This window comes from Octodon degus, unplaced genomic scaffold (assembly GCF_000260255.1).
Source record: "Octodon degus isolate 3935 unplaced genomic scaffold, OctDeg1.0 scaffold00126, whole genome shotgun sequence".
Lineage (NCBI taxonomy): Eukaryota > Metazoa > Chordata > Mammalia > Rodentia > Octodontidae > Octodon > Octodon degus.
This window is the reverse complement of record NW_004524702.1, coordinates 7,158,872-7,170,024: the sequence shown is the minus strand read 5'-3', so window position 1 is coordinate 7,170,024 and position 11,153 is coordinate 7,158,872. Positions and strand designations below refer to the sequence as shown.

At 51.2% G+C, this 11,153-nt stretch overlaps 1 protein-coding gene across 1 annotated transcript; it reads right to left on the bottom strand.

Annotated features, from left to right (window-relative positions):
- Positions 1-3,140: 3,140 nt before the first annotated feature.
- On the bottom strand, positions 3,141-10,135 carry Polr2h (RNA polymerase II subunit H). Its single transcript, XM_004640740.2, has 5 exons — positions 9,564-10,135; positions 7,078-7,161; positions 6,897-6,990; positions 5,485-5,568; positions 3,141-3,481 (listed from the first exon to the last, which is right to left on the bottom strand). Exons 1-5 carry the CDS (start codon positions 9,634-9,636, stop codon positions 3,364-3,366), a joined length of 453 nt encoding a protein of 150 aa, XP_004640797.1. The 5' UTR covers positions 9,637-10,135; the 3' UTR covers positions 3,141-3,363.
- Positions 10,136-11,153: the final 1,018 nt, after the last annotated feature.

Below are 11,153 nucleotides of genomic sequence, written 5' to 3'. Positions count from 1 at the left end.
TACCAATGTGCTTTTTCAGGATAACCCTATAAAGGCTTGGCCTGGCCTGGCCTTTGAACAGAAACAGATTATCCTTGTGTCAGAAAACAGAAAGTGTGATTTCCTTTGCTTCAAGTTGAAGGCCTTCGACTGCCCTGTCCCCTTCACGGGTCTTCTTAGGGCAACTCTGTCTGCTCCTCTATTTCTGAGATACTTCCTCTTGATAAATGAGTCACCAGTGTCAATCAGAAAGGCCATCCCCGTATAAATATACAAAACTGAGCTTGGAAAAGAATAAATCAGAGAACCCGAAGATGTTCTTCACTGGACTAGACAACACCCCGCCCCCGCCCCCGCCCCCCAAAGCTAACAGGAAGCCCTGGAGAGCCTCGTGCCCCAGGTAAGGCTGTGCAGACCTTTCAGTAAAGAAGACCCGCGTGCCGCAGCTGAGCAAACAGCGGGCACTTCGGCGGCGGCGGCGCAGCAGGAGGCTCGGCCGGCCCAGGCTCCGGCCCCCTCCTGTGGAGGCCGGGGGAAGTGCAGGAAGCGGCACGCGTCGGGCTCCTCGAGCTGACGCAGCAGGGCAGGCACCAGAACAAGCTGAAGGCCATTCCCCATCCCCACAAGGTCACGGAAAACGCAGCCTCGTTGTCCATGGGGGATGGAAGAAAGGCAGGCTGAACTTCACTGCAAGTCCGCTTTCTGGCCCGAGTTCCTGTAGGAACCTAGGGGGAGACTTTCCCTCACCCCAGCCCCCAATGAAGGAGGAAAAGTTACCACATATGTTGAGAGAACCCAGAAACCCAGAGCCTCACCGCCCCCCCCCAGGATCCCTCAGGGTACCCCAAAACAGCTGGGTGAACATCAGAAATCATATATATATATATATTCCCCTTTCAACACACACACACAACTTTGTAAGGGAGGTATTCGCTATCTTAGGTATGACTGTTTCTATTTTACTAATGAGGAAACAGGCTCACTGAAGTCAAGCAAGTCCCCAGTGGTCACGCAGCCTCCAAGCAAGAAATTCCTTGTCACACTCTCAGGCCCACATTCTTCCCTGGTGTGGAACCAAATCATTCACGGATTCTGATTACTGGGATAGTCCCAAGTCTGTAGGGAGTAACACACCAACAACTGCAGAGTTCCAAGCAGAACACCAAAGTTCCTGGTGGGGCGGCCAATCTGGATCTCTTCCTTCATGGGCAGTTACCTGGGAGAAGGCATCAAAAATGCAGCTGGAGGCACGGCTCAGGGCGCCCAACTGCCTAGCCCATGAGGCCCTTCGTTTAATCCCCAGCACTGAAGAAAAAAACCAACCAAACAAAACCCAGACACACAAAGCTCCAAGTGCTCTCCAAATCTCTAATGGTGTCAGTAGGAAAAAAATAGTTCATCCACACTACAAATTCTAGTGTGGAGGGAACGGCAACTGCAAAGTGCAACTTCTTGAACTATTGATGTAGGTCAAAAAGAATTTAATACGGGCTGGGGATACAGCTCAGCAGCATAAGCACCTGCCTGGCAAGTGTGAGGTCTTGAGTTCCATCCCTGGTACACACACACACACACACACACACACACACCTGGGAACAAAAAGAATAACCAAATGAAACACTTCACCCCATAGAAAGCACCAACATCCAGAACAAGATGTCAGAGACCACAGAATTATAGGCTCTCCTGACAGCTGGACAAGGCCAGGGCTGCAAAACTGAAAACGCAGCCAGTTCCAGGCATCCGACAGCAGGGTCTTACTCCAACTCGGGGCACAAGCAAATAAACTCTTGGGCTGCTCCAGTGTGACTGAGTCTGCTCCTATTAAGAATCTAAACAAAACAAAAAAAAAAAAGAATCTAACCTGGAGTGAGATGTAGCTCAGTAGTTGAGTGCTTGCCTAGTAGGTGTGAGGCCCTGGGTTTGAGCCCTACACACACGCGCGCGTGTTCACACAAATCACAACCAGAACACTCATCCCTATTCTGCTTTATACCAGTTCTTTAGCCGCCCTAGGCCAGCCAAAATCTGCTATGATAGCCTACAACTATTACAGGTATTAGGTTCTCACACCTAATCCAAATCCATCCTCTTCCAAGTCCTCAAGGCGTGACCCAAGAAAAAGCTTAAGAGTCTAAAAACTCACTCCAACCCCCACGCATCACCTCCCCCCCACCCCCACCGCCTGTGGTAAGGTAAAGAAATCTTTCCTCTTCCCTGCTGAGGCCATTCATTTTCAATCCATTTCCCTAAATACTACTTCTAACATCTCCTGTGAAGACCTGAAAATGATGGGGAAGGAAACACCACAGGTATCCCAGCAGGAGGACCCGCTCCCCAAGCACAACCAGGGTATCAAGAGGAACAACTGCTTCACAGAGGCTTTCTGGGTTATCACCTTGACCTCCCTGGGGGAGGTCACCCGCTTTCCCAGAGAACTCAAATGCCAGGTGGAAGAGCCAACTCACACTGCAGTCCTTGAGCATTTCCCTGTTCCTTTTCCTGCTTGTAAGTTAGTGACTATGGTAAGGCTGGGGCATTCCTGGGCACTGGGGCTGGCCTGCCAACCTCATTGGCATTGCTGCCCCGTCTACTTCACGGCTCTATGCAGCGGCCCCCCATCTGGTGCCACCACTAAGAACAGACACCACTTCGCCTGCCTTCCAGATCACCCCAGGAGAGCAGAAACAGCTCCTCTGCCCACCTCCAGAGAGCCACCAAGTCCCCTTCCTTCCTCATCAGTCAATTCCATTCCCGTATCTAAAAGCCTCCACCCGAAGCTTCCATATAAATGAGCCTCCCAGGCTACGCGACTCATTCACGCCAACGTGAACTGACTGCTAAGAGAGCGTATGGGAAGGACGTGAGCAGGGCTCCGTGCCAGGCCAACTGTGCCAGCTGGGTAGCACCTTCCGGGCCTGGGGTACCATCCTCGGGAGCACAGCACAGCACAGCACTTTCTCCCAGATCAAACACCACACCAAAGGGTAAACGTGGGGAAGAGTCGGCCAGGAGAAGGAAGTAACCCCAAACCCAGATACCAGAAGCCTGGGCCATGGTCTGTCATACATGATCATCTGGTTGTGTGTCAGAATCACACCATTGACAAATTGGAAAAAATTATTTTAAAGAAAATGGAAATTTTTTAAAGGGGAAGGGAACCATCTGAAAAAGTGAGGTTTTAATTTAAAAAACACATCCACAAAATGACTTGATTCATTTTCAGCTCCCCCAGTAGGTCTTCCACTGGCCAAGTGAGTCTCTGAAGGTGCACCACTGCAGACAGAGCCAGTCCTTCCTCCGCAGGGACCACAGCAACTTCTACTCGGGCTTCAGTGTCCATGACCTGGGTGACCCAGCAGCAACGTTGGCTTCCCACGAGGCTCAGAAGGCCAGTTTCTTCATCAGCAGATAAACTCTGGAATCCACCTCGAAGCCGTGCAGGTTATTGGCATCACCCTGTAGCCTCATAAGCAGGCCCCCGTAGGACACATAGGCAGAGCTGAAAGAGACCTCACCGTGTGTGAGCTCTGAAGCAGCCGCGCTTTCCATCCCAGTGAGAAAGGCGGCACTGTCCAGAGGCGGTCATCAACAGAGCTAGAAATTCGAGCCAGGTGTGGTGGTGCACACCTGTAATCCCAGCGCTCAGGAGGCTGAGGCAGGACTGTCATGAGTTCCAGGCCTGCCTGTGCTACACAGGGAGTGCAAGGCCAGCCCGCACAATGAGACACCCTCTCAAAACAAACAGGGGGGGAGGGCTAAAAATTTAGACAATGGGCTGGTGAGATAGCTCAGTGGTTTAAGGTGCCTGCTTAGGCAAGCTTAGGAAGCACAGGGCCCGCAGTTCGATTCTTGGCACCACAAGCAGCACCAGCCCGACCCCCAAGGCAAGTTTGAGCCGGCCACGAAAAAAAAAATTCAGACAAGATGTATGCACAGGGGCTGGGGAGATAGCTTAGTAGAATAAGTGCTTGCCTGGCAAGTGCAAGGGCCTGAGTTCAATCCCAGTTCCGCCAAAAAAAAAAAAAAAAAAAAATGCACAGTGGTGTTTTATATTAGCAAAGGTGGAAAAGAACCCACCCAAAATTAGGAGAATGGTTAAATCAATTATGATAGAGCTATGACAATGTTTAGGAAAAGCTTTATTTTATTATTATTTTTTTTTTTTAGTTATTTATTTTGTGTGTGTGTGTGGCCAGCTCAGCCCACCAGGGGGCGGGGCTGTCTGGCATGTGGTGCTGGGGGATTGAACCGCGGTCCCTGTGCTTTGCTTAGCTTAGCATGTTCTAAGTAGGTGCTTTAGACCACTGAGCCATCTCACCAGCCCCAGGAAAAGCTTTACTAACACAGAGAAATATTTTTTACAAAGAGTAAGCAAAAATAGAAAACACTGTCAAGAACATGATCTCAAAGAAAAAGACAAAAAGTCAGAATGTTGCACATGGGTCACACGCTGGTCATTCTAGCTACTTCAGAGGCTGAGAAAGGAGGACTACAAGTCTGAGGCCTGCTTGGGTAACTTAGCAAGACCCGGTCTCAAAAGATAAAAAAAGGGCTTGCGGGTTAGCTCAGTTGTTTAAGCATCTGCTTGTGCACATGCAGTCAGGCGCAGGATACTGCGGTTCAATCCCCAGCTCCACATGCCTTACCAGACATGCCATTAAGGCAGCCTGGGCCAGCCAAAAAAAAAGAAAAAGTTCCTTCTCAACTTTTAGGGCCAGCCAAATAGCTCAACAGATTAAAGCACCTGTAAGAAGGTGCAGGGGCCTGGAGTTCAGGCCCCACCCTCTGGGGCACGCTGACAGCAATGGTGACTGGGCGTTGTGGCGTACAGCTGTAATCCCAGCTCTTGGGAGGCTGTGAACAGGTGGACTCCCACCAGGAGTCCGATCTAATAGTGAGACCCTGAACACCCTGTAGACCCTTCCCTAAAATACAAAAAAAGAAAAAGAGCTAGGAGTGTGGCTCGCTGGCAAAGTACTTACCTAACTTATGTAAGAACCTTGGTTATTAAAAAAAAAAAAAAATGTAGAATATATTCAAAAATGTTTATGCATAAAATTTCCTCCATGCATGGAATTATAGGTGACTTTTTCTTTTTTGCATTACTTTTCTGTTGCTCAATTTCTTACAAAAAAACACACATTGCTTCAATAAAGTTTCACGGAAAAAATAGCTGGGCAAATGGGGTTACAGAGTAGCAAAACACACACACAGATAAACAAAAAGCAAAAGGCTTAGCAGTTTAATGGCTTAATGCTGCATGGAGTTTCCAGAGAAGTCCTCCCTCCTCTGTACTTGGCACAGCGAGATTACCTGAGATCCTGATAGAGGACAGGGGCGCAGCCAGGACCTCACTCTGGAAACTGTCCCCAAAGCAGTCCCCTTTCCAATGTGGCCCTACCTCTAAGGTGCTTCAGGAGGACTCAGTGCAGTCACAGGAGCTCGGCTCAAACTTCCAGGACAGGGAGGGGAAAGGAATTCTCACCGGACTGCGGAACTTACAGGCGTGTTGCTGCTTCAGTAGATGTCTCGTCGCCCTCGATCTTGTATACTTTCCCATACATTACATACTCAAACTGGTCAGCCCTGTGGAAAAACTGAGCACAGTTATACTTCATAATAATTAACAGTGTCAAGGGGCCCGTTATGAATGGTAACAGGCCAGGCATGCTGACACACACCTGTAATCCCAGCTACTCAGGAGGCTAAGGCAGGAGGATCACAAGTTCAAGGCCAGCCAGGGCAATTTAGCAAGCCCTTGACTCAAAATGAAAATTTTTAAAGAGTTGTGGATGTAGCTTAGTGGTAGACTGCTTACCTAGCAAGTACAGGACCCTGCAGGGATTCAATTATCAGAACCACGAAAGAAAAATATTTTAACATATAAGTAAAAAATAAAAGAGAAGCTAGCAAGTAAGTGCCAGCACCACACCAACAGGCAATGGAGAAACGTCAGTCCTCATAACAACCCTAGGAGCTTGGGTCACACAGCCTTGGTCGCTCAAGTGGCCACTTCCTCAATCTTCAAAAAGCTGCGATTTGCAAGCATGTTATCAACTTTCTCAATAAATACCTGGTTGCGTGATTTCTTCTGTTTTTGTTAAATTTATTATTAGCATGTTTGCAGACCACAGTAATGGCATTCAGGCCGGGCACAGTGGCACACACCTGTAATCCCAGAGCTCAGCAGACTGAGGCAGGAGGATTGCTGCAAGTTCAAGGCCAGCCCAGGCTACAAAGTGAGGTTCAAGGCCAGCCTGAACTGCATAGGAAAACCCTGTCTCAAAAAAAAAAAAAAAAAAAAGACATTCATTGTGAGAAACTGGTATAATTACCCAACACTCATCTTACTTCCCCTTGCATCTCCTTGCCTCCCATCTTCCTAGCTGTTTGTTTTCTTAAATGCAATAATTCCTTAACATAATTCAAACTCTGCTGATAATCACTTATTCTAGGAATTAAAGGGTTTTGATTTGCTCTCTGGTGTTTTTTGTTCTGTTTTGTTGCAGTACCAGGGATCAAACTCAGGACCTTGAGCTTGCCAGGCAAGCTCTTATGCAGCTGAGCTATCTCCCCCGCCCTAAATGAAAGTATTTCTAGGCCTGGGGATGTACTTCAATGGCAGAGTACATGGGTGAGGTCCTAGTTTACACCTCCAGCAGCACAAAAGCAAATACACAGAAAACACTAACAGTCAGGCATGGTGGCACATGCCTATATCCTAGCACTTGGGGATCTACAGTAGCATGATGGTCATGAGTTCAAGGTCAGATTAGGCTACATAGTGAGTTCAAGGGCAGCCTGTACTACGCAGCAAGATCCTGCCTCCAAAAATAAATCAAACAATCGCCTTTCTAGACCAGTTGGCTACTTAATGTTCAGGGCACACTTCACTCTCTTCTCCAGCCCCTCACCTGGAAGGCCTGTCATCTGTGGGGTTGTATTCACCGTCATCAAGGGTACCATCTTCATACAAGGTGCTAGCTATAACCAATCGGAACTTGTCACCTGGAAGCATCAACATCATCTCAGGCTGAAGAGCCAAAATTACAAAGCGGTTAAAGAAGCTTGCTGTTGTCTGTGTTCAACACTTACCCAAGTCTACAGGGTAAATCTGAATGTTTACATCTAAGATGAGGTCCATCTTGAAAGATTCACTCTCACAGTGCAGGCGAGACACTGAGAAATACAGAGAAAATGACAGGCATAACATCAGGGTCGTTAGGAAAATAAGGGCAATGAGCTTTTTTCTCCTTTTTTTTTGTATTTTATTTATATTTTAGGGAAGGGTCTACAGGGTGTTCAGGATCTCACTACTAGATTGGACTGGTAGTGATTCACCTGTTTACACCTTCCAAAGTGCTGGGATTACAGGCACGTGCCACCGTGCCCGGGCCAGTTTGGCAGGCCCGGGGATCGAACCTCAGGTCGCTGTGCCTGCTTGCAAGTACTTTAATCCGCTGAGCTATTTGGCCAGTCCCCACTTTTTTTTAGTAAAGGTTCTACAGGGTCTCACTTATCGGACTCCTAGTGATCCACCTGTGTTCAGCCTCCCCTCCCAAGAGGTAGGATGACAGGCGTGTGCCACCATGCCCAGTCTCAATCTGTCTCAGTATGGGTGGGTAGCACAGCACAGGAGAGATGGAGCCCTGGCTGCTGCATGTGCCTAAGCAGGTGCTTTAATCTGCTGAGCTATTTGGCCAGCCCTTTCTTGGCTTTTTGAGACAAGGTCTCTCTACGCAGCTCAGGCTGGGCTTGAGCTCACTTTGTAGCCCAGGATGGTTTCAAATTTGCAACAATCCTCCTGCCTCAGCCTCCCTGAGTGCTGAGATTACAGGTATGTGCCTCCATGTCCAGCACTATTTTCTAGGCACTACGGTAAAGGGATTATCAGGATGTTTAAGAACTGATGTCTGAGCCAGGAGCTGTGGTACACACCTGTAATCCTAGCACTTTGGAGGTGGAGGCAGGAGGACTGCTACGAGTCCAAGACTGGAACAGGCTTCATAATGAATTCAAGGCCAGCCTGAACTACAGTGAGACCCTAGCTCAGAAAAAAAATAAAAAAGACCAATGTCTGTCTTGAAAAACACATCTTTCTCCACACAAAGAAAGTGCCACCAAAGAAAAACAATTTAACAATCAAAAGTACAAGTTATAGGAGGTGCAATAAATTTTTTAAAATTTATTACAGTAAGACACATGCCATTAATCCCCCTCAAGACACTCCCCCTCACTCCAAACACTTAGCCCGTTGTTCTTGATATTTTCTGAAGCAGCTGTGAAGTCTGCTTTTGTATCTTTAGTTGCTCCAATGTGGCCATGTCTCGATGTCCTCAATTGATTCAAAACGTTTATCTTTCATGGTCATTTTGACTTTGGGGAAGAGCCAGCTGCCCCACAGCGCCAGATCCGGTAGACGAGGACACACTGTTTTCACCAGCCTGCCTCTGGCTGGATGGCACTCAGTGGCAGCATTCCTCACAGCTCAAAAAGACACCCAACAGCGGGACTATCAGCACTGCTTCAGAGAGTGGCGAGAACCTCGGGATAAGGTGTTCAAAGAGTGTTCTAAGGGCGACTGATGGCAATATGTCTCCTACTGTAATGAAAAGTTCCCTGAGAGCCGGGGAGATAGCTCAGTAGAATAAGCGCTTGCCTGGCGAGTGCAAGGTCCTGCGTTCAATCCCAAATTCCGCAAAAAAAAAAAACAACTCCCGATACACTTAGTATTGTTCCATAGCTCCTTATATGCAAACCAGCTAGCTGGCTTGACGGCTCAGGCCTACAACCACCATGACTGTAATCCCAGCACTTGGGATGCTGAGGCAGGAGGATCATTATGAGTTCAAGACCAGCCTGGGCTACAAAGTGAGCTCAAGACCAGCCTGTATTGCACAGTGGGACTCTGTCTCCAAACAAAAAAAAAGAAAGAAAGAAAGAAAGAAAGAAAAGAAAAAGGCCAGCTACCTCTGAGACGACTTCATAAATTTAAAGACTTCGAGGACAAAACAAGATATAGGTTAGGAAGTTCGATAACTGACTCTGTCTCTGTCTCTCTGTCTCTCTGTCTCTCTCTCTCTCTGTTTTCCTATGAAGCTCAGACTGGCCTTGAGATCACTTTGTAACCCAGGCTGGTCTTGAACTCGAAATGATTCTCCTGCCTCAGCTTCCCAAGTGCTGGGATTACAGGCGAGCGTCACCACACCCAGCTGTTTTTCTCTTTAGGGCGTCATGAAGGTTAGGCATGCGCTTTATACCACTGAACTACAAGCCCAACCCCTCTGTATAGTCGAGGTTTTTAGTATTTAACCTCTTCGAAACAAAACTGGTAAGACACTATTACCTACCTCAGGGGGGCCCCTGGAATATGGCAAAGTACGCACACGCGCACAGCGCAGCGCCTAACACAGAACAGGTAGCAATTACAGATGCCCAGGAGCTTGGCGGAACAACAGCTAAAGTCCACCGACGCACCAGCTCCGAGTCCCGGCTTTCCAGTCCATATTTGCAGGGGAAGGTCGCGCCCGCACGTGATCCGGGGACAGGAGGCCAGGGTCGTGCCCCAACCCCTCACTTACCTCGGTCAAACTTCTTGCCTTCTGGGTCAATATCTTTCACATCGAAAATATCCTCAAACAGGATGCCTGCCATCGTAAGAGGCCACGAGAACAGAAGTAGCTATGGAGCCCGACCTTCGGGCGGAGAAACGCGGAGAGCTCACCGAAGAGCCACCGCGAGGGAGCGCAATGGCGCATGCGCCCCGAGCGCCAGTAATGCAGCCACTTCCGTCGCCGCCTCCCTCTCGGGTCTCTTCCCTTCCGCCCCTACAGACGGCTCCGAAGCCTGCGCGCGGCGGGCGGGTCCCAGGCGCTGATGACTCCGCCCAGGGCGGGGATGGTCCAGGCCCCACCTGCGGCGGAGGCGGCGCTCGTTGTCGCGCTCCTCTGGGGCTCTACTGCGCCCTCTTCAGAGTCCGGTCGGGAAAGCTGAAATGCGTGGCGGCCTCTCCCGGCCGGGACCTTGATCCTTGCCCCGCGGAAGCCCGGCCCTAGCCCAGCCCTGCCTGTCTGCGTGCCCGCCTAGGGCACAGTCCGCGCCGGGGGCGGATGAAGCAGAACTCCAGGGTCTGAGTCGCAGGGCCTGATGCTCAGACCCTCCAGCTGGCAGCAAGGCACCCGGGGCCGGTCCAGGCCAGCCTGGCCCTGCTGGACGTCACCGAGCCGGGTCGGTCCGGTTTGGGAATTTGCCATGATGTCACTGTAGAGAAGAGAAAAGCCTACACTGTCCCTTCGACTTGGTACCGCTCGCTCCCCCACCCGACTCGCTCCTTCTGGGCATTGATCCCCGTGTCCCTGCACGCTGGGCTGCTCCTCCCTCGCGCTGCCCCTTTTACTCGGGCGCTGGCAACTGACACTGAACACCTTCCGGGCACTGCCCCTTCCCTAGGAACCGCTTCTGCGCTCCCATTGCCCCGCAATCCCTGGGCACTGGCGTGTACCCCTACCTGCTCTACTCTGGGAGCGAACGAGGAGCCCCGCGGGCCACCGCCCCACTGCAGCAAGCAGTCAACAGCTCTTCAGGCTTCTCGGCCCGGCCAGGGAGGCGCGACCTCTGCCCCCACGCCTGCCTCCCAGCAGTGGCATCCTGGCGCCGACGCCTCCCGCGCCTCGGGCCTCGCCTATTCCCGTCCCCTCCCTGGCAGCCTCGGTGCACTTGCCTGGGGAAGACACCTCCCCAAGAGGGAAGGGCTGAGGGACGGCCTACAGCTCCCCTCTGCATCGCCCCCCAACTTCGCTTCTCGCGCTGCCCAGGGAAGAGGCGCCTTCACTAGCCAACCGGGCCCTGCCAAGGGGCAGACCGGGCCTCTCCCAACGGGTCCGGGCGGACGGCTGTGTGGCCCCTAGCCCACCGAGCCCCGTGTCTCCAGGCACTCCTGCCCGCGCACAGCGCCGCGGGCCGACCCGGCCCCTCCACGTGCTGCGGGCCCACCTTCGCCCTCGCCCTGCCCGGTGCGCGGCCGTCCGGGGCTCCTCGGGAAGGGGCGCCTGCTCATGCGCCCCAGGCGCCCCCTGGTGCCTCCGGAGCCTAGGAGGCAGCCCTGGCGCAGACCCTCCTCTGGATGGGCCGGCCCCTCCGGATGGGCCGGCGGGCGGAGCGGCACAGAGGGC

Coding starts and splice junctions, on each gene's coding strand:
- Polr2h (XM_004640740.2), bottom strand. CDS start 9,636: ATGGCAGGCATCCTGTTTGAGGATATTTTCGATGTGAAAGATATTGAC. Junction 6,991..7,077: donor GATTTACCCTGTAGACTTGG/GTAAGTGTTGAA, acceptor TGATGCTTCCAG/GTGACAAGTTCCGATTGGTT. Junction 3,482..5,484: donor ACTGAAGCAGCAACACGCCT/GTAAGTTCCGCA, acceptor GGTCTCTTTCAG/CTCTGCCTATGTGTCCTACG.